General features: G+C 51.9%; 3 protein-coding genes and 1 long non-coding RNA gene across 4 annotated transcripts in view; 3 read left to right on the forward strand and 1 right to left on the reverse strand.

Annotated features, from left to right (window-relative positions):
- Positions 1-3,092, reverse strand: part of BATF2 (basic leucine zipper ATF-like transcription factor 2) — a 29,109-nt gene extending 26,017 nt beyond the window's left edge. The window contains exon 1 of the mRNA XM_017893424.1: positions 3,009-3,092. The gene's annotated coding sequence lies outside the window, so the exon portion shown is untranslated. The remainder of the gene's footprint in view (positions 1-3,008) is intronic.
- A 172-nt stretch (positions 3,093-3,264) lies between these two features.
- ARL2 (ARF like GTPase 2) lies at positions 3,265-10,381 on the forward strand. The gene is made up of 5 exons (XM_017893434.1): positions 3,265-3,444; positions 6,860-6,970; positions 7,067-7,229; positions 8,907-8,987; positions 9,917-10,381. Exons 1-5 carry the CDS (start codon positions 3,290-3,292, stop codon positions 10,049-10,051), a joined length of 645 nt encoding a protein of 214 aa, XP_017748923.1. The 5' UTR covers positions 3,265-3,289; the 3' UTR covers positions 10,052-10,381.
- LOC108543107 (uncharacterized) lies at positions 3,453-6,850 on the forward strand. The gene is made up of 3 exons (XR_001889467.1): positions 3,453-3,942; positions 5,569-5,702; positions 6,730-6,850. It is a non-coding gene; the product is annotated as an uncharacterized LOC108543107 (long non-coding RNA).
- A 7,730-nt stretch (positions 10,382-18,111) lies between the features above and the next one.
- SNX15 (sorting nexin 15) overlaps positions 18,112-20,975 on the forward strand; it is a 13,718-nt gene continuing 10,854 nt past the window's right edge. Inside the window, 1 exon segment of the mRNA XM_017893440.1 lies at positions 18,112-18,346. Coding sequence (XP_017748929.1) covers positions 18,248-18,346 — 99 coding nt within the window. The 5' untranslated portion in view covers positions 18,112-18,247.

Genomic DNA, 20,975 nt, shown 5'->3' on the forward strand with positions numbered 1-20,975 from the left:
GGAAACGCCCAAGGCGGCCAGGCGCGGTGGCTCACGCCTGTAATCCCAGCACTTTGGGAGGCGGAGGCGGGCGGGTCACAAGGTCAGGAGATCGAGACCACGGTGAAACCCCGTCTCTACTAAAAATACAAAAAATTAGCCGGGCGCGGTGGCGGGCGCCTGTAGTCCCAGCTACTCGGGAGGCTGAGGCAGGAGAATGGCGTGAACCCAGGAGGCGGAGCTTGCAGTGAGCCGAGATCACGCCACTGCACCCCAGCCTGGTGGACAGAGTGAGACTCCGTCTCAAAAAAAAAAAAAAAGAAACGCCCAAGGCAGGCCAGGCGCAGTGTCTCATGCTTGTAATCTCAGCACTTTGAGAGGCCAAGGCGGGCAGATCATGAGGTCAGGAGATAGAGACCATCCTGACCAACATGGGGAAACCTCGTCTCTACTAAAAAAAAAAAATACAAAAAATTAGCCGGGTGTGGTGGCAGATGCCTGTAGTCCCAGCTGCTCGGGAGGCTGAGGCAGGAGAATGGAGTGAATCCGGGAGGTGGAGCTTGCAATTAGCCGAGATCGCACCACTGCACTCCAGCCTGGATGAGAGCGAGACTCCGTATCAAAAAAAAATAAAAAAGAAACGCCCAAGGCAATAATTTTATGTTCTCCCAAACTTACTCCCCAGTTAATAGCTGCATTGCACTGATTTTCAAACTTTTGTGACTGTGACTCACAGTGAGAAGTATTCATATCTGTATAAATATCTGAAACAAATGTTTCGCCAAACACTGCTTAGTACCTTTACTACATGGGTGAAGGTAGTAACGTTTTCAGTTCTGTTCATTCTGTTTCATTTTTGTTAATGCTACTAAGTTCAACCATTTGAAATACATCCCTGTACTCAGAACTGTCAAATATGGGCAATTTCATACAGTTCAACCTATTTGTGACACTAATTTTACAATCCACTTCCTTAATGGAATGCATCTCATAGATTAAAAAACATTGCTAAGTGGGCATATTTCCAGTTAATGTTATTTTTAAAACTAAAACAGGACTGAATTTGTTTTTGTTTTTCATTTAGTATGGTGTGGACATCTTTCCACACTGTTATCTTACAGCTCCACCTCACTGTTTTCTGTTTCTTTGAGACAGGGTCTAACTCTGTCATGAAAACTAGAGTGTAGTGGCATTATCATGGCTCACTGCAGCCTCGTCCTCCCAGGCTCCCACCTCAGCCTCCTAGGCAGCTGGGACTATAGATGTGCACCATCATACCTAATTTTTTTTTTTTTTTTTTTTTTTAAACAGACTCCGTCGCTCAGGCTGCAGTACAGTGGCACAATCTCAGCTCACTGCAACCTTCGCCTCCTGGGTTCAAGTGAGCATATCTGGCTAATTTTTGTATTTTTTGTAGAGATGGGAGTCTCCCTAAGTTGGCCAAGCTGGTCTTGAACTCCTGGGATCAAGCAATCCACTCACCTCGGCCTCCCAAAGTGCTGGGATTACAGGCATGAGCCACTGCGCCCGGCCCGCTTCACTGTTTTAAGGGCTTCATGGAATTCACATGCACCTACCCTGGCTTAGGTAACCTGCCCTCACTGGAAACACTTAGGTTTTTTCCAACTTCTTGCTGTTCCAAACTATGCCACAGTGAACTTCCGTGTCATATCCAGAATGCCTGTGGTGCAGGCTCCTAGAAGGAGGATGGCAGGCTCCTACCTCTAGGTATTTCCCTTTTTTTTTTTTTTTTTGAGATGAAGTCTCGCTCTGTCGCCCAGGCTGGAGTGCAGTGGCACAATCTTGGCTCACTGCAACCTCCACCTCCCAGGTTCAACCAGTTCTCTGCCTCAGCCTCCCGAGTGGCTGGGATTACAGGTGTCACTACCACAACCGGCTAATCTTTTGTATTCTTAGCAGAGACGGGGTTTCACCATGTTGGCCAGGCTGGTCTTGAACTCCTGACCTTGTGATTCACCCGCCTCAGCCTCCCAAAGTACTGGGATTACAGGTGTGACCCACCGCGCCCAGCTAGCATTTCCCATTTCGATCTTAGTTGGGTTTCAAAGTCTCTGGGTAGGCGCTATGCTCAGTTTCTTCCTTTGTGTGTGTCTGATGGAGGGTAAATGGTGCTGACCCAAGGGTCCCACTCAGGCAGCCTATCTGTTCAGCCCTCCTCTGACCACAAGCCCCTTTCTGCAAGATGGGAAGCTCCAGCTTCTTCCAGACCTCTCTCTAGGCAAACTTCATGGAGGCATGAAGACATTGTGCTTTACCATTGACCAGACCTGAGTTTGAATCTCACCCATGCTCCTTAAACACTTTGGATTCTATTATCATAGCTACGAAAAGAATGGAAACCTCTCAGCGTTGCAGGGAGGATGAAGCTGAACACGTGGAATGCATTGCAAACAGTCACACAGGAGTTAGCCATTGTCTTCAGCTGGTGCTGACAGCTCTTTCCCAAGCATGAGAGAGAATCTTCCGCTGCCTATTCACATTTACCCTGCAGCCGGCTGGGGCACCAAATTAAGACAATAAGGCTCTCTCCTGAGTTGACAATAGGCTTGATCCTTGACCTATTTCCTCACTTTCTAGACTTCTTGAGCCCTAAGGTAAAGAATGAAACTTTCGGACAAAGCCATTCATTCAACAACAAATATTTACTGAGCACCTACTACATGCCAGCCACTGTGCTAAGCACCATCTGGGCCGCAGTTTTTCCATCCGCAAAAGTAGGAATTGTGCTTCTCAACAGGGAAACGCTGGGCCTCTGGGTGGGGGAGCCTTTGGGACGGGACTACAATTTCGTCATTGGAACCCAGGGACGCCCCGCACGTTTTCGAACGGCCTCCAGGGGGCACCGCCGCCCTGAACTGAGAGCCACAGGAGCAGGGTAGGGGGACGCCCAACTTTCTGCTCTGTCACTGGCAGATTGAGGACGATGCTGAGGGCCCACAGGCGCAGGATTTGGACCGTGTTGCTGGGAACAGGGGCCTACACTGGCCCCAGGATGAGTTCGTCCGTACCTGGGGACCCTGGGTTCTGACTCTGAGGTCAGACGCAGCCAAGATGCAACTCAGGAACTTCAAGGTTTCCGCTCCGGCCGAGAACCCCGGTCTGGCGGGGGAAAGGGTGGGGATGTCGCCCTTTCTCCCCCAGCCTCAGCCCTCGGGAGGCGCAGCGTCAGGGCGGGCGGCAGCACAAAAGCCCCCTGCGCCGCTAGGGGCACTCTCGCAGCAGCTGCGCGGGCGACCTCGCGATCACGTGTGGCGAGGGCGGGACCAAACGAGCGTCCAGCTAATTGGCTATGCCGTCGGCGAGCATGATAGCCAATAGGAACCGGGAGCGGAGTCCCGGGACTGGGAAGAAACGGCGGCCGGGAGGGGCTCCGGGGATCATGGGGCTCCTGACCATTCTGAAGAAGATGAAGCAGAAAGAGCGGGAGCTGCGACTGCTCATGCTGTATCCTCCCAGACGCCGGAGCCGCGGGGGTAGCTGGGCCCCGCCGGGCGGGCGATGCCGGGCGCCCCCTGTCGGGAGCGGAACGCGGCGGCCGGCGCGTCCCAACTGCCCCTGGCGTCACCACGCCGGCACAACCAGTCGCCCCGGGGGCCGGGAGGCGCCGCACCCCCGGCCTGGGGCAGGGGCCACCTCCGAGGGCCGCAGAAGCGGGCCTGCAGGCGCAGCGGCGGGTGGCCTGTCAGGGGCAGTGGGTCCCGGAGATGACTCGGACGCCACCATCCGGCGGCCTGGCCCAAGCGTGGGGCCGCTGCCTTCCCGGCTCTCATCTCCCTCGGGCCCGAGAGTTCCAGGCCCCGGCCCCGCCCTCGAGCTCCGAATCCCGGGGGCGTGCGGGGTGGCGGGTGGCGGATGTGGGCTCTGCGGATCCTTTCGAGTGTGGCTCCAACAGTCCGTCTCTTTGGTGCTACGCGGCCCTTGGATGACCCTGCGGCCGAGGATGTGTGTGTGTGAGCCCGAGTGCCCCGTGCGCGCTGTGCGCCTTCTGAGTCCAGTTAGGTGCCCGAACCTGTTCCCTCTGCTCTGTGCCAGGCCCCGCGGTGGAATGGCAGGGGAGATAAGACCCTTATGTGCACATATAACTTAATAATCATCTTTTTTTTTTTTTTGAGATAGGGTCTTGCTCTGTTGCCCTGGCTGGAGTGCAGTGGCGCAATCAAGGGTCACTGCAGCCTCCAACTTCTAGGCTCAAGTGATCCTCCCGCCTCAGCCTCCCAAAACTCTGGGATTATAAGCATGAGCCACGGAGTCCGGCCCATGTCTGTTTTATTTTATTTTATTTTATTTGAGACGGAGTTTCGCTCTTGTTGCCCAGGCAGGAGTGCAGTGGTGCAATCTCAGCTCACTGCAACCTCCGCCTCCCGGGTTCAAGCGATTTCCCTGCCTCAGCCTCCCAAATAGCTGGGACTACAGGTGCCCACCACCACGCCCGGCTAATTTTTAAAAATATTTTTAGTAGAGACGGGATTTCACCTTGTTGGTCAGGCTGGTCTCGAATTCCTGACCTCAAGTGACCCACCTGCCTTGGCCTCCCAAAGTGTTGGGATTCCAGGCGTGAGCCACCGCGCCCCGCCCCATGTCTGTTTTAAAGAGCTCTGAGAAAAGCATACAGTTCACTAATTTGATACATATTGAGTGCCTAATATGTGCTAGGCACTGTCCTGGGGGCCAGGGTACTAAAACAAAAAAAATGTTACCTTCATGGAAATTCTGTAATGCAGGGGGGTAGAAAGATGATAACACAGGAAATAAGTAAAATATGTAATAGAGGCTGGGTGCTCAGTGGCACATACCTGTAACCCTAGCACTTTGGGAGGCTGAGGTGGGAGGCTCGCTTCAGCCCAGGAGTTTGAGACCAGCCTGAGCAACATAGACCCCGTCTCTATTTATACATATATATATATTCTCCATACATACTATATATGTATATGGGCCATGCTTTGGATCATGCTTCTGGGGAACAGGGCATTTTACTGCTCCAGGATGAGCTCCCACTACATATCTATGTATGGAGAATAATGCAATTTAGAGTGGTCAAAGAAGGCCACTGTATGATGGCAGGGCATGGTGGCTCACACCTGTAATCCCAGCACCTTGAAAGACCAAGGCGGATGGATCACCTGAGGTCAGGAGTTTGAGACCAGCCTGGCCAACATGGTGAAATCCCGTCTCTACCAAAAATACAAAAATTAGCTGGGTGTGGTGGTGGCCACCTTTAATCCCAGCTACCCAGGAGGCTGAGGCAAGAGAATCGCTAGAACCCAGGAGGCAGAGATGACAGTGAACCGGTAAGCTGAGATCGCGCCATTGCACTCCAGCCTGGGTGACGAGAGAAACTCTGTCTCAAAAAAAAGTGACAATTGAGTACATGAGGGAGGTGAGGGTTGAACCTTATAGCAGTCTGGGGGAAAATTTTAAAGCAAAGGGAACAGCAAGTCAGAGGCCCTGGGAGGACTCACTGGCGTGTTCAGAGGACTGGCGAGGAGGGCAGTATGGCTGGAGTGGGGAGGACTGTTGACTGGGAACCACCTCACCTAGAGCCTTTTGGTTTTTGGTTTTCCCTTTCAGTGAGAAGTGCAGAGGACAGAAGGAATCAGAGACCAGTTTGGCCACTGCAGTGATGCAGGCGAGGTAGAATGGTGACTCGGACCAGGATGGAAGTAGTGAGGTCATGGAAGTTTCTGGCCTGAGCAATTAGAAGGGTGAGAAGCCATTTGCTGAGGTAGAGAGGACTGGGGGAGGAGCAGGTTCTTGGCTCACCGTAACCTCTGCCTCCCGTGTTCGAGCAATTCTCCTGCCTCAGCCTCCCAAGTAGCTGGGATTACAGGTGCCCAGCACCATGCCCAGCACCACACCCAGCTATTTTTTTAATTTTTAGTAGAGATGGAGTTTTGCCATGTTGGCCAGGGTGGTCTCGAACTCCTGACCTCAGGCGATCCACCCACCTCGGCCTCCCAAAGTGCTGGGATTACAGGTGTGAGCCACCGTGCCCGGCCTATTTGCTCTTGAAGGTGGGAGAAAGAACGGCAAGCTTATCAGCCAGTGGAGATGATCGAGAGGGGAAGGAAACATGGATGATGGCTTGGGGGCAGGCGGTCATCAGCGGCCAGGTTCCAGGGACTAAGGCTGGGCCTCAGGGGAAGTCTCCTCCTCACCCCTCTCCTGGACCAGGCTCATTCGCCCCAGCTCCGATGAGCAGGGAGAGGTGGTCCAGTCCAGGACCTGCCCACCCCACCACGCCCCACTGAGCTGCAGTGTTGGGAGGATAGAGGAGGGTGGTTCCCTCCCACAGTAAGCACACCCGTTAATTTGCACTCTGCAGTAGCAGGTCTGGAATATTCCAGAAACACATGAGGGTGGCTTCCTCCAGATATTTGTTCTTCCCTTAGTTCTTCAAAAAGCTTGCTCCTTGTATTTTGCGTCTCAACTCCAGACCTCAGAGAGGCCTTCCCCGGCACCCGAGCTGAAAGAGCCTCCAATGGCCCTCTCGGAAATCCTCTCTGTTGTGTTGATGGTACTAGCCAGGATCTGGCAGCGCCTTCTTTTCTCATTTGTTTGTACTTTATTGACTGTCTTCCCACTAGAATGCAAGCTTCCTAAGGGCAGGGCTTTGTCCTCAAGCACCCAGAAGAGAGTCTGGCACATAGTAGGTGTTCAACAAATTAAGGAGGTTTTGGTCAGTAGAGATGATATTTATATCTTGATACTTTCACATTTATTGTGGGCCAGTGATGGCCAGGCATGTGCTGAACTCAGTTTGATACACGGCGGAAAATAATGAGTCCCCTAAGAGGGGCTCTGTGACGATGTCACCACCCGGCGGAGAACAGGGACTTCTCCTTAACCTGCTGCGCCCCAGTGGCCTGGACAATGCTGGGAAGACAACCATCCTGAAGAAGTTCAATGGGGAGGACATCGACACCATCTCCCCGACGCTGGGCTTCAACATCAAGACCCTGGAGCACCGAGGGTGAGCAGGGGCCCCGTGGGTGGGCCAACCCAGAGCAGGGCAGGAAAGGTGGGAGAGGCGCCCAGCTGACCCTCTTGTCACCCGCTCCTTGCCCAGATTCAAGCTGAACATCTGGGATGTGGGTGGTCAGAAGTCCCTGCGGTCCTACTGGCGGAACTACTTTGAGAGCACCGACGGCCTCATCTGGGTAGTGGACAGCGCGGACCACCAGCGCATGCAGGACTGCCAGCGGGAGCTCCAGAGCCTGCTGGTGGAGGAGGTGGGCAGCTCCTACCCTTTGTGCAAATGTGTGGACATGTGGCCGCCTTCTCAGCAGATGCCCCTCAGAGAGGTCCATGGCCCCAGAGGGAAGCTAAGGATCCATTCCTTCACTGGGCCCCCACCATGGAAGGCCCATGGTGCCAGAGGCAGGACACATGCTGTGGACTGAGATTGAGTTAACGTCCCTGGGGTGTTACTACGTCAATACCCTGAGCATCAGTTTCTGTTCCTTGAAATGGTGATGATGACACCCACATCATTGGGCTTTAGGGAGGATGACCCAAGGCCAGCATGAAGCTTTGAGAGGCCGTGCAGCCTGGCTCAAGAGTCTGACTCTTCGCTATGTTACCTCAGCCAGGGGTGGTGGCACGCACCTGTAGTCCTAGCTACTCTGGAGGCTCAGACAGGAGGATCAGTTGAACCTAGGAGGTCGAGGCTGCAGTGAGCTGTGATCATGCCACTGCACTCCAGCCTCCTGGGTGACAGCAAGACCCTGTCTCAAAAAAATAAATAAATAAAAAATAAGGGGCAGGGCACGGTGACTCACACCTGTAATCCCAGCACTTTGGGAGGCCGAGACGGGCAGATCATGAGGTCAGAAGATCGAGACCATCCTGGCTAACACGGTGAAACCCCGTCTCTACTAAAAATACAAAAAATTAGCCTGGCATGGTGGCGGGCACCTGTAGTCCCAGCTACTCGGGAGGCTGAGGCAGGAGAATGGTGTGAACCTGGGAGGCAGAGCTTGCAGTGAGCCGAGATTGTGCCACTGCACTCCAGACTGGGCAACAGAGCAAGACTCCATCTCAAAAAGAAAAGAAGGAAACTTGCAAAGATAGTACAGAGGTCCCCCATATACCCTTTACCTTGCTTCCCCATCTTACCTAACCGTGGCCTGTCCAAACTAATAAATCAACATTGGTGAATTACTATTATCTTAATTGCAGATTTTATTTGAATTTCACCAGTTTTTCCACTAATATACTTTTTGTTTCCAGTGTTTGATTCAAGCTACAACATTGCATTTAGTTGAAAATGAGGACACTTGTGAGAGTGAAAGGGGGGATTCTGCAGGCGGAGTCGGGATTGTCCTGGGCACACTGCACACACCTGCTGTGTGAGTGGAGCAGGTCAAACGAGATCAGGGCCATCAAATGCTGGTCAAGGCAGGTCGAGGCCCAAGGGTTAGACCCGTCCACCTACATCTCCCAATAACAGACGCATATGTGGAAACAACTAGAATCAGAGGTGGACAGTGTGGCCTGTCGGGAGTGGAGCGGTTAAAGGGCTGTGTGAACCCAGAAGAGGGAGAGATCACATTCTCTGTGCATGTCTGGTCATCAGATTGGAGCAGTCTAGAACCACAGAGAGCTCAGGGATCATCTTATCCAGCACCCCTCCCTGTTTATGGAAGAGGAAGCTGGAGCATGGGGGACAGCGGTGTCCCCTGTGGTGGTTGACTGGAACCAGAACCCTGGCCCAGGACTGCCATCGCCCATGTGGTCCAGCCTTGATGGCTATGTCCACAAACTCACTCCTGGGCCTCTCCCACCACTACAGGGCCTCACCTTGATCTTCCAGGTCGATCCTTCACCATAGATGCTCTGGGCCATTAGAGGAGGGGTCAGGCTGTCCTCTGAGTCCCCACCCCACCCCTCTGTCTTCTCTTCCCCAGCGCCTGGCCGGAGCAACCCTCCTCATCTTTGCCAACAAGCAGGACCTGCCTGGAGCACTGTCCTCTAATGCCATCCGCGAGGTGAGTCCAGGGCCTGGGACAGGCTCGCTGAGGGAAAGGGGCGCACATTTCTTTATTTTAAAAGCATTTATTAAAAATAACCAAAAAAAGTAATAATAAAAGCATTTATTAGCTCCTGCTAGGTGGCAGGACCTATGCAGGGCACTGGGGATCCAGTGATTAATAAGGCATGGGGTGGCCCACAGCCTGGGGAAGGCAGAACTGCGCATGTGTTGTTCACAGGCTAACAGTAGCCAGCGCATATGTTGTTCACAGGCTAGCAGTACCCAGCACAAACAGAGTGCTTTCAGTATGCTCTGCTCCTTGCATGAATTAACTCATTTCATTCTCACAATAACCTCATGAGGTAAGAACTATTATTTTACACATGGTGAAGCAGGCTCAGAGAGATTAGGTAACTTGTCCCAGGTCACACAGCCACTAAATAGACCAGAAGCCTCTCTGACCCCAGAGCCCACATTTTAACCATGATTCTAGTGCTCAAGCACCACAGTGAGAAAGAGCAGCGTTAAAATCTTGGCTCTGCCACTTATGAGCTATGTGCCCTTAGGCAGGTTGCTTAACCTCTCTGAACTTTGGTTTCCTCCTTGGTGAAATGGCTGACACAATCCCTGGCTCATGAGGACTTGAGGAGAATGAGAGAGGATGTGTAGGGCTCCTGGCATGATGCCCAGATCCTGGTGGATGCTCAAGAGCCCGTGTTGCATTTACATCACTGAGAGGCGGCACTGGTGTGGTACTGGACAGAGAGCCCAGGTGCCCCTGGGGGCTGACAAAGTCTCGCAGGGACCAGTGGGGCTTCCTGGATGGGATGACCTGGAGCAGGGCCTTGAGGGAGGCGTGGAGCTCCTCTGGGCTGGGGAGGGAAGGGGCCAAGGGCAGGCAGGGTCTGCAGTCACTGGCCACCATCAGCACATTTGTTCTTCCAGGCCCTGGAGCTGGACTCCATCCGCAGCCACCACTGGTGCATCCAGGGCTGCAGCGCCGTCACCGGGGAGAACCTGCTGCCAGGCATCGACTGGCTCCTGGATGACATTTCCAGCCACATCTTCACAGCTGACTGAGCCACTCCAGATGTCCCTCCACCTAGCAGTCCAGGTCCCCCAACCCTCACCAAACACTATCCATGGGGGCATGGGAGTCAGCCAGCCAAACTAACACTCCCCCTCCTCCATCCCAACCTGCTGCTGCTACTGCTGCCCGCTGCTGCTCTGTGGCCACCCAGCTCCTGTGGCGGGAGGGCTGTGCCCTGGCTGTTTCCCTGGCTCCTGACCTGGCCTTTGGCGACCATACCAAGAAGAGAGGACTGGGCGGGGAGGAGCTGCTACTGCTGCTACCGAGGCTGTGGGCCTTATCCTTCACTCAGCTGTGAAATAAACCACTCCTTGCCCTGATTCCTGGCTGAGTCATTTGTTGATTCAACAGCGTTAGAGACCACCTGGGACCCACAGTCCAGCAGGGGACAGAAAGGAACAGACCATTGCAGTCAATAGTGAGCTGCGGCTATGTCAAAGGGATGCAAAAATAGTTATAGAAGCATGGGACACGGTGCAACTGATTCCATCCAGAGGAGTCCAGGCAGGCTTCCTAGAGGAGGTCACGTTAAAACTGGGAATGTGAGTAGTTTTCCAGGTAGAGGAAGGGGAAGACGGTTCACCAGGGGAACTCCAACTCTCATAGGTATGAATTAGAAAAAGGGACGCAGCTCCAGACCAGGGCGCCAACTTTTTGCATGGAACACGGGCTGAAATTCAGCTCCCAATTCTCTGTTGTAGCCAGGACCCCATGTGCAGTGGACAACCTGAATAGCTGTATGAGGCCAGCAGAGGTTCAGGCAGAGGGGATCACAGGACAGGCATGAAGAGCAAGGGCTCTTGGGAAATGGGGAGGGGCATAGAGTCATGTGTGGGAGGGAGTGCAGCCAGAGGGCGGGAGGGGGCCACATCAGGTAGGGGTAGCTGTGTCCTTGCCTGAAGGCGACAGGAACTCGGAACCAGTGCCAGGCTGGGAAAGGATAGGAAATGAGGCCACCCCAGGGGTCCAGTCCAAGTGGCAAGACTGGTGGATGTTTTCACGGCCCAGGGTCCTAACAGCTGCTTACTCTGCAGGGTTCTGTTCTAAGTACTACCCATTCAGCAGTGCAGTTAGGGGCAGCCTTATGCAGTGCTGCCTATCAAGATCCCCCTTTATATGGGACACTAAGGGGTGGCACTGGTGTGGGACTGTACAGAGAGCTCAGGTGCCCCGGAGAACAGATACGCTCTCCCAGGGGCCAAGGGAGGCTTCCTGGATGGGCTGACCCTTGAGCAGGGAGGGAAGGGGCTGAGGGGAGGCACTGGCCACCACCAGCACCTTTGTCCTCCCAGGCCCTGGAGCTGAACTCTACAGCCACCACTGGTACATCGAGGGCTGCAGCCCCGTTGCTGGGAAGAACCCGCTGCCTGGTATCGACTGGCTCCTGGATGACATTTCCTCCAGGAGGTTAAGTGACTTCCTCAAAGCCACACAGCTAGGAAGTGAGGGAGCTGGGCTTGAACCCAGCACGGTTGGTCACTATACCTACCCTTCTGCCTCCCGAAATAGCTCAGGCCTAATTGTCTTCAGTTTTTGTCTCTGCTCAAAATTCAAATGCCAAGGAGACGCAGCCTGCCGGCGCAGCTTGAGGCCCACGATTATCTTTTGGTGTGGATTTGTGGCCCAACAACCCTCCCAGCAAAGTACATCCAATGGAAGAAGGGCAGTTTTCCCAAAGGAAAGGTGAATGCTATTATCAAAAGGTGAGGAAGAGACACTGGGATTTACTCTGAAGCCGGCACTAGGATCCTTTCGTGGAGGGGTAGAGACCCGTGCAAAATCTAGGTTTCCTTTTTTTTTGAGACAGAGCCTCCCTCTGTCACCCAGGCTGGAGTGCAGTGGCATAATCACAGCTCACTGCAGCCTTGACCTCCCAGGCTCAAGCCATCCTCCCATCACGTTGCTGGGACTACAGACTTGTGCCACCATGCCCAGCTAATTTTTTATTTTGTAAAGATGGGGTCTTGCCGTGTTGGCCAGGCTGGTCTCAAACTCCTGGGCTCAGGTGATCCTCCCACCTTGGCCTCCCAAAGTGCTGAGAAAGTGCTGGGATTACAGGCGTGAGCCACCATGCCCGGCCTAGGTTTCCTTAAAAATGGAAGAAAGGGCTGGGTGTGGTGGCTCACGCCTGTAATCCCAGTACTTTGGGAGGCCGAGGCGGGTGGATCACCTGAGGTCAGAAGTTCGAGACCAGCCTGGCCAACATGGTGAAACCCTGTCTCTACTAAAAATACAAAGATTAGCTGGGCATGATGGCAGGCGCCTGTAATCCCAGTTACTCGGGAGTCTGAAGCAGCAGAATCGCTTGAACCCGGGAGGTGGAGGTTGCAGTGAGCCAAGATTGCGCCATTGCTCTCCAGGCTGGGGAACAAGAGCAAGACTTTGTCTCAAGAAAAAGAAAAAAATTGGCCAGGCGTGGTGGCTCAAGCCTGTAATCCCAGCACTTTGGGAGGCTGAGACGGGCGGATCACGAGGTCAGGAGATCGAGACCATCCTGGCTAACACGGTGAAACCCCATCTCTACTAAAAATATAAAAAAAAAAACTAGCCGGGCGAGGTGGCGGGCGCCTGTAGTCCCAGCTACTCCGGAGGCTGAGGCAGGAGAATGGTGTAAACCCGGGAGGCGGAGCTTGCAGTGAGCTGAGATCCGGCCACTGCACTCCAGCCTGGGCGACAGAGCGAGACTCCGTCTCAACAAAAAAAAAAAAAAAAAAAAAAAAAATTTCAGGCCGGGCGCAGTGGCTCATGCCTGTAATCCTAGCACTTTGGGAGGTCAAGGCGGGCAGATCACCTGAGGTCGGAAGTTTGTAGACCAACCTGACTAACATGGAGAAACCCTGTCTCTACTAAAAGTACAAAATTAGCCAGGCATGGTGGCTCATGCTTGTAATCCCAGCTATTCGGGAGGCTGAGACAGGAGAATCGCTTGAACCTGCGAGATGGAGGTTGCAGTGAGCTGAGATTGCGTCATTGCACTCCCGCCTGGGCAACAAGAGTAAAACAGTGGAAGAAGGGAAGTGAATGTTGCGTGGACGAGCTTAGAACATGAGGAAACTGCCCTTCAGGGTACAAAATTAGAAGCCCCTGCCCTGTCCTCCTTGCAAGACAGACCTGGTGGTCTGCAGGCTCTTAAACCTGGACTCTGGAGCCAAATCCTGGCCTGCCACTCGCTGGTGGATGCTGAGCAACTTGCCTAGCCTCTCCGTGCCTCAGTTTCCCTCCTAGTGTTGGGAGGAGGACCAAATGAGTTGGTGTCTTGTATGTCATAAGTATTGTGTGTCAGCTATAATTATGATTATTTGAACCAGTAGGACTGTACGCAAATTCAGCTAATGTGAAGTCAGCCACCCACTGACATATGTGTCACCCCAGTGTTCATGTCCTCCCAGGTGCCCTTAGGAAACAATGCTTTTCTTGAAAAGGTGAATTAGGCCAGGCACAGTGGCTCACTTCTGTAATCCCAGCACTTGGAGAGGCCGAGGTGGGTGGATCACCTGAGGTCAGGAGTTCGAGACCAGCCTGGCTAACGTGATGAAACCCCATCTCTACCAAAAAAATACAAAAATTAGCCGGGCATGGTGGTGTGTGCTTGTAATCCCAGATGCTCGGGAGGTTGAGGCAGGAGAATCACTTGAACCCAGGGGGCAGAGGTTGCAGTGAGCCGAGATTGCACCACTGCCCTCCAGCCTGGGCAACAGAGTGAGACTCCGTCTCAAAAAAATAAATAAATAAAAGGTGAATTATTCACAGAGACAAATATGAAAATAACAAGGTGATATTCATCACAAAGGTCTCCACCACATGGTCAAGCATACCCTACCCTGGGTGAGATTGGGGAGCAGACCCTGGAGGAGCATGGTGGGCAGCCCAGCGTGGCGCCCCTGCAGCCTCTCCTGCTCCACTGCCGCCTTCTTTTTTTTTGAGCCAGAGTTTCACGCTTGTTGCCCAGGCTGGAGTGCAATGGTGCGATCTCAGCTCACCACAACCTCCGCCTCCTGGGTTCAAGCAATTCTCCTGCCTCAGCCTCCCGAATAGCTGGGATTACAGGCATGGGCCATCATGCCCGGTTAATTTGGTATTTTTAGTAGAGACAGGGTTTCTCCATGTTGGTCAGGCTAGTCTTGAACTTCCGACATCAGGTGATCTGCCCGCCTCGGCCTCCCAGAGTGCTGGGATTACAGGTGTGAGCCACCATGCCCGGCCTCCACTGCCGCCTTCTGTTTGCTCCTCCTGGTGAGGGAACTGGTGGGGTGGGAGATCTGGAGAAGGCCAGGGGCTAAATTGCTCTAGATGGAAAAGGGCTTGGAGAGGACGGGGAGAAAGAAGGGTAAAGGGAAGAGTGTGGGAGACACTGAGCCAGAGAGGGAGGGAAAGATGGGTGAGAAGGAAACTGGGATAATATCCCTGCTGAGGGAACTTTGGAGAGGGGAGCAATGTCTGAAGAGGTCTTCAGAGGACTTCTGGTGTATGTTGCATGAGGGGACATCCCCATCCCTGGCCTCCTCCTGAACAACTGCTAGATGAACTACCCAGTTCAGACCCTCCAGAGTTTGATCTGGAGTCGGTTTTTTTTTTTTTTTTTTTTTTTTGGAGAGGCATAACCCTTGATTGCACGGGCTGTAGTGCAGTGGCATGATCCTAGCTCACTGCCACCTTGAACTCAGTGACTCCATCATAGCTCACTGTAACCTTGAACTCCCAGGTTCAAGTTATCCTCCTGCCTTAGCCTCCAGAATAGCTGGGACTACAGGCCCACAACACCATGCCCAGCTAATTAATCTTTCTTTCTTTCTTTCTTTCCTTCTTTCTTTCTTTTCTTTCTTTCTGTCTCTCTGTCTCTCTCTCCCCCCCCCCCCCCCCCCCCTCTTTTTTTTTTTTTTTTTTTTTTTTTTTGCTTTTTTTTTCCCCCCCCCCCCCCCCCCCCACCTTCTTTCTTTTTCTTTTTTTTTGATACAGAGTTTCGCTCTTGTCACCCAGGCTGGAGAGCAATGGCGCAATCTCAGCTCACTGCAACCTCTGCCTCCCAGGTTCAAACAATGCTCCTGCCCCATACTCCCGAGTAGCTGGGATTATAGGCGCCCGCCACCACACCTGGCTAATTTTTGTATTTTTAGTAGAGATGGGGTTTCACCATGTTGGCCAGGCTGGTCTTGAACTCCTGACCTCAAGTGATCCGCCCAACTCGGCCTCGCAAAGNTTTTCTTTTTTTTTGATACAGAGTTTCGCTCTTGTCACCCAGGCTGGAGAGCAATGGCGCAATCTCAGCTCACTGCAACCTCTGCCTCCCAGGTTCAAACAATGCTCCTGCCCCATACTCCCGAGTAGCTGGGATTATAGGCGCCCGCCACCACACCTGGCTAATTTTGTATTTTTAGTAGAGATGGGTTTTCACCATGTTGGCCAGGCTGGTCTTGAACTCCTGACCTCAAGTGATCCGCCCAACTCGGCCTCGCAAAGTGCTGGGATTACAGGCATGATTTTTAAATTTTTTAATTTCTCATGAAATCAGGGGCAGCCTGTTGCCCAGGCTGGTCTCGAACTCCTGGCCTCAAGTAATCCTCCCGCCTTGGCCTCCCAAAGTGCTGGGACTACAGGCATGAGCCCCAAGCCATGCTTTGCTTCTTTCTGAAGACCAAGGCACCGCACCTGTACACCTGAGTTCCAGGAACAAGAGTGGCCATTCACAATGCTTCCTTTGCACTAAATACCATGTATTGTATTTAAGCTTCCCAACTTCATGCTGCATTTCAACAGATTTTTGCTTCAATTCTAACACTTACTGGAGCAAAGGTCTCAAAACCCATACTGGGTTTGGGAACATCAGTCTCCACATGGCCCACAGTGACAGTATCAATAACACCAATGTTGGCCAGGCGCGGTGGCTCACGCCTGTAATCCCAGCACTTTGGGAGGCCGAGACGGGCGGATCACGAGGTCAGGAGATCGAGACCATCCTGACTAACACAGTGAAACCCTGTCTCTACTAAAAATACAAAAATTAGCCAGGCACGGTGGCAGGCGCCTGTAGTCGCAGCTACACGGGAGGCTGAGGCAGGAGAATGGCGTGAAACCGGGAGGCGGAGCTTGCAGTGAGTGGAGATCACGCCACCGCACTCCAGCCTGGGCAACAGAGCGAGACTCCATCTCAAAAAAAAAAAAAAACACCAATATTGTGGACGTCTGGAGGGGCAGAACCAAGAGCTTGTGAGTTGGTAGGATGCGATCTAGAGCTTCTGAGCAGCGTGGTTCCACAGCATTGCCATCTTTACAGGTGACTTCCCATCCCTTGAGCCAAGGCATGTGAGCTTTCGGCTCCCGCCTGTTGTCACCACTCCAACCAGATATTGGCACAAATACTACTATGTCAGGGTTGTAGCCAATTTCTTAATGTAGGTGCTGATTTCCTTAATGACTTATCCCACCGCTCCTCTTTTTTTTTTTTTTTTTTTTCTTGAGATGGAGTCTCACTCTGTTGCCCAGGCTGGAGTGCAGTGGCACGATCTCAGCTCACTGCAACCTCTGCCTCCCGGTTTCAAGCAATTCTCTGCCTCAGCCTCCTAAGAAGCTGGGATTACAGGTGCCCGCCAGCAGGCCCAGCTAATGTTTGTATTTTTAGTAGAAACGGGGTTTCACCATCTTGGTCAGGCTGGTCTTGAGCTCCTGACTTCGTGATCCACCCACCTCAGCCTCCCAAAGTGCTGGGATTATAGGCGTGAGCCACCACGCCCGGCCGCCATCTCTCCTCTTTAGAATGGCCCACTGGGATCCAGTTTGTTAACACCAACAATTAGTTTCACACCCAGCATGTAAGCCAGAAGAGTGTGTTCACACGTCTGCCCATTCTTGGAAATACCAGCTTAAAGTTCACCAACACCAGCAGCAACAATCAGGGCAGCACAGTTAGCCTGAGATGTGCCTGTAATCAGGTTTTTGGTAAAGTCTCTGCATCCTGGGCCATTGATGATGGTCACATAGTACTGACTGGTCTTCATTGCCAGCAGGGAGGTAGCAGTGGTGATAGCACTCTCATGTTCAACTTTCAGCTTACCCAAGACCCAGGTATGCTTGAAGGAGCCCTTTCCCATCTCAGCAGCCTCCTCAAAATTTTTGATGGTTCTTTTGTGGATCCCACCACACTTGTAAATCAGATAGCCAGTAGTGGTGGACTTGCTCAAATCAGATGACGATGTTGAGCTGAGTCTTTTCCTTCCCCTGCACCTTTTCTTTTGAGATGGCGTCTCACTCTGTTGCCCAGACTGGAGTGCAGTGGTGCGATTGCAGATCACCGCAGCCTCAACCTCCTGAGCTAAAGCCATCGGCCAGTTCCACCTCTGGAGTAGCTGGAATTACAGGTGTGTGCCACCACGCCCAGCTAATTTTTGTGTTTTTAGTAGAAATGGGGTTTCACCATGTTGGACAGGCAGGTCTTGAACTCCTGACCTCAAGTGATCCACCTGCCTCCACCGCCCAAAATGCTGGGATTACAGGTGTGAGCCACCGCGCCAAACCCCCATTTTGGCTTTGACTTAACAGTGATTTTCACGACACCTGTGTTCTGGCAGCAAGTCCATTGCAAGAAAGCTCCACTGACCTACATAGATTCTATTATAAACATCTCCATTCTACAGATGAGAAACTGAGGCTGAGTAGTTATGGGAAATTCCTACAGCTAGTAAGAGTCGTGACTCAGAGCCCATGACACCATCCTGCTTCTCCAGCGTTCTTTGCTTCCTCTACTTTCCAGAAAACATGAATTAGGGAATCCTGACAGGAAAATAATTTGACGTTGTCCTGCACATACTGGGCACAATAGGAGTTGGGTGGATGAATGAAAGCAGGGATTTGGGAAGCAGGGGAGAAGTCCTTTGGAGGACTGTGACAAGGGTTTACGCTTGGATAGGGTGGGCTTGATCACCCGGCAGAAATGAGACGAGTGATCACAACCTCCCCGACCAATCTTTCCAATGACTTGGGTTTACGCTTCACCACAGAGAAGGAACTTTTCAGACGCTCCCTTGGCCGCGCACCCGGGATCGGAACAGCGCTGTCACTTGCGACAAAATCCCTGGGCCGAAGGAAGAAGGGCGCAGGCCCGGGCGAGGCGGCGGCAGTCGGAGGCCGGGCCGGAGGGGTGGGGACGGCGAGGAAGCGGAGGCCGGCGCTGCGCTCCGCTCCAGCTCGGTTTCATGTCCCGCCAGGCGAAGGATGACTTCCTGCGGCACTACACAGTGTCGGACCCCAGGACGCACCCCAAGGGCTACACCGAGTACAAAGTAACCGCGCAGGTGAGGTGGGGCCCAGCGCGTACTTTACCCTTTTAACTAGAGGGGCGCCGAGTTTTACCTCAGGAAAGGCGCTGCAGCCACCACTCTCTTTTTAGACGACAGAAATGGGTTTCCCCTTTAAGCGGCGGTGGCGGTACGAGGCTTCGTTTACTTCTGTATCCATCAGCGGGGCGGGGCCCTGAGTGGGCGCTGTCTTTTTTTAAAAGGGCGTGAACGGCCGTTCCCGGACAAGCAAGGCGTGTATGCCCACGCCCGGCGTGTAGTGTCTGGGCATCAGACTGAATTTCTGTAAATTAACATGAAAACTCTGGTTTAACCCAATTATTAGTACTCCAATCTCGTAGAGTAAGTTTTGTTTATTGGTTTGTTTGATCTTACATAAAATCCCTTTAACGAGTTTAAACCATTTTTAATTTTTCAGAAAATAATACTGGTCAATGGTTGAAAAAAAATTCATGCAGTTCGGAAGGACTTAAGGAGTAAGTCGCCATATCAAGGTCACAGCAGGAAGATAGATAGGCTAGAGTTGATATGTGAAGCTATAGCAACATCATAAGCACAATTTATAGACAGACATGGAGGAAACCATGAAAATAATTACAAATAGTAAAACAGGACACCTGTAGAATGATATACAAGAACGGGTAACAAGAAGGTCCCCAGGGAGAAGAACTGTATCACTGGGGACAGAAGTTGGGGAAGACTTTTTACTGTAAGTTTTTTGTACTTTTAGAATTTTCAACTAGGCGACTATTAAGCTGGTGCATTAGTTAAGTATAAAAGCAAAGCAGGCACATAAGGACACTTCTAAAGTATCTAAGTGCAGAATCTTAGCTATTTAAAATATGCTTTCCCCAAATCGTTTGTCTTTTCCATGCCTAAAAAAAAATGCAAATAAGGCCGGGCTCAGTGGCTCATGCCTGTAAATCCCAGCATTTTGGGAGGCTGAGGGAGCAGATTGCTTGAGCTCAGGAGTTCAAGATGAGCCTGGGCAACATAGTGAGACCACGGCTCAATATTAAAATGCACACACACACACACCCCTTTAAAAAAAAATGCAAATAAAAACATTTTCCCTGGGAAGATAGACTGGAGGTGGGGTTGGGGTAGGAAGGATGTGGCAAGGAACTATAACCTTTTATTATAAGTCTTCCCAGTGGCTTTTTTGTGTTGTTGTTTGTTTGTTTGTTTTTTGAGACAGAGTCTGCACTGTCGCCCAGGCTGGAGTGCAGTGGCGCGATCTCGGCTCACTGCAAGCTCCGCCTCCCGGGTTCATGCCATTCTCCTGCCTCAGCCTCCCCAGTAGCTGTGACTACAGGCGCCCGCCACCACGCCCAGCTATTTTTTTTTTTTTTTTTTTTTTTGTATTTTTAGTAGAGATGGGGTTTCATCCTGTTAGACAGGATGGTCTCCATCTCCTAACCTCGTGATCCGCCCACCTCGGGGCGGGTGCTGGGATTACAGGCGTGAGCCACCGTGCCGACCTGTTTTGTTTTGTTTTTGAGACAGAGCCTCACTGTCCCCCAGGCTGGAGTGAAGTGACTCGATCTCAGCTCACTGCAAACCTCCGCCCCGCCAGGTTCAGATTCTCCCACTTCAACCTACCAAGTAGCTGGAACTACAGGCGCATGCCACCATGCCCAGCTAATATTCGTATTTTTTGGTAGAGGTGGGGTTTCACCTTGTTAGCCAGGCTAGTCTGGAACTCCTGACCTCAAGTGATCCACCGGCCTCACCCTCCCAAAGTGCTGGGATTACAGGTGTGAGCCACCACACCCGGCCTCCTATTGGCTTTTTAAACCAAGCAACATGCATTACTTTGATATATTTTTGTACGTATTATATATATAATGTATTATATATAATAAATATATAAAATATAAAGCACATTATCTCTCTCTCCCCCGCCATATATATGTGTATATTTTTTGAGACAGAGTCTTGCTGTGTTGCCCAGGCTGAAGTACAGTGGTACTGTCTCAGCTCACTGCAGCCTCCACCTCCTGGGTTCATGCAGTTCTCCTGCTTCAGCCTCCTGAGTAGCTGGGATTATAGGCGTGTGCCATCACACCCAGCTACTTTTTGTGTTTTTAGTAGAGACGGGAACTCCTGACCTCAAGTGATCCTCCCACCTCGGTCTCCCCAAGTGCTGGAATTACAGGCATGAGCCACCGTGCCCGGCCTCTATTTTTGTTTTATTTTATTTTATTTTATTTTATTTTATTTTATTTGCAACAGAGTCTTGCTCTGTCACTTGGGCTGGTGTGCAGTGGCACGATTCGCATCTTACTGCAGCCTCAAGTTCCTGGATTCAATCCGTCCTCCTGCCTCAGCCTCCTGAGTAGCTGGGACTACAGGCATGTGCCACCATACCTAGCTTAATTTTAACATTTTTTGTAGAGACACAGTTTTGCCATGTTGTCCAGGCTGGTCTCAAACACCTGGCCTCAAACAATCCTCTCATTTTGGCCTTCCAGAGTGTTAGGATTACAGGCCACACCGTACCTAGCTTCCTGTGGCACTACACAGTGTCGGACCCTAGGTCCGACTGGCTAACACGGTGAAACCCCATCTCTACTAAAAATACAAAAAAAAAATTACAGAATTTTTTTTTTTTTTTTTTTTTTTT

This window comes from Rhinopithecus bieti, unplaced genomic scaffold, assembly GCF_001698545.2.
Source record: "Rhinopithecus bieti isolate Rb0 unplaced genomic scaffold, ASM169854v2 scaffold_1017, whole genome shotgun sequence".
In the NCBI taxonomy this organism is placed as follows: Eukaryota; Metazoa; Chordata; class Mammalia; order Primates; family Cercopithecidae; genus Rhinopithecus; species Rhinopithecus bieti.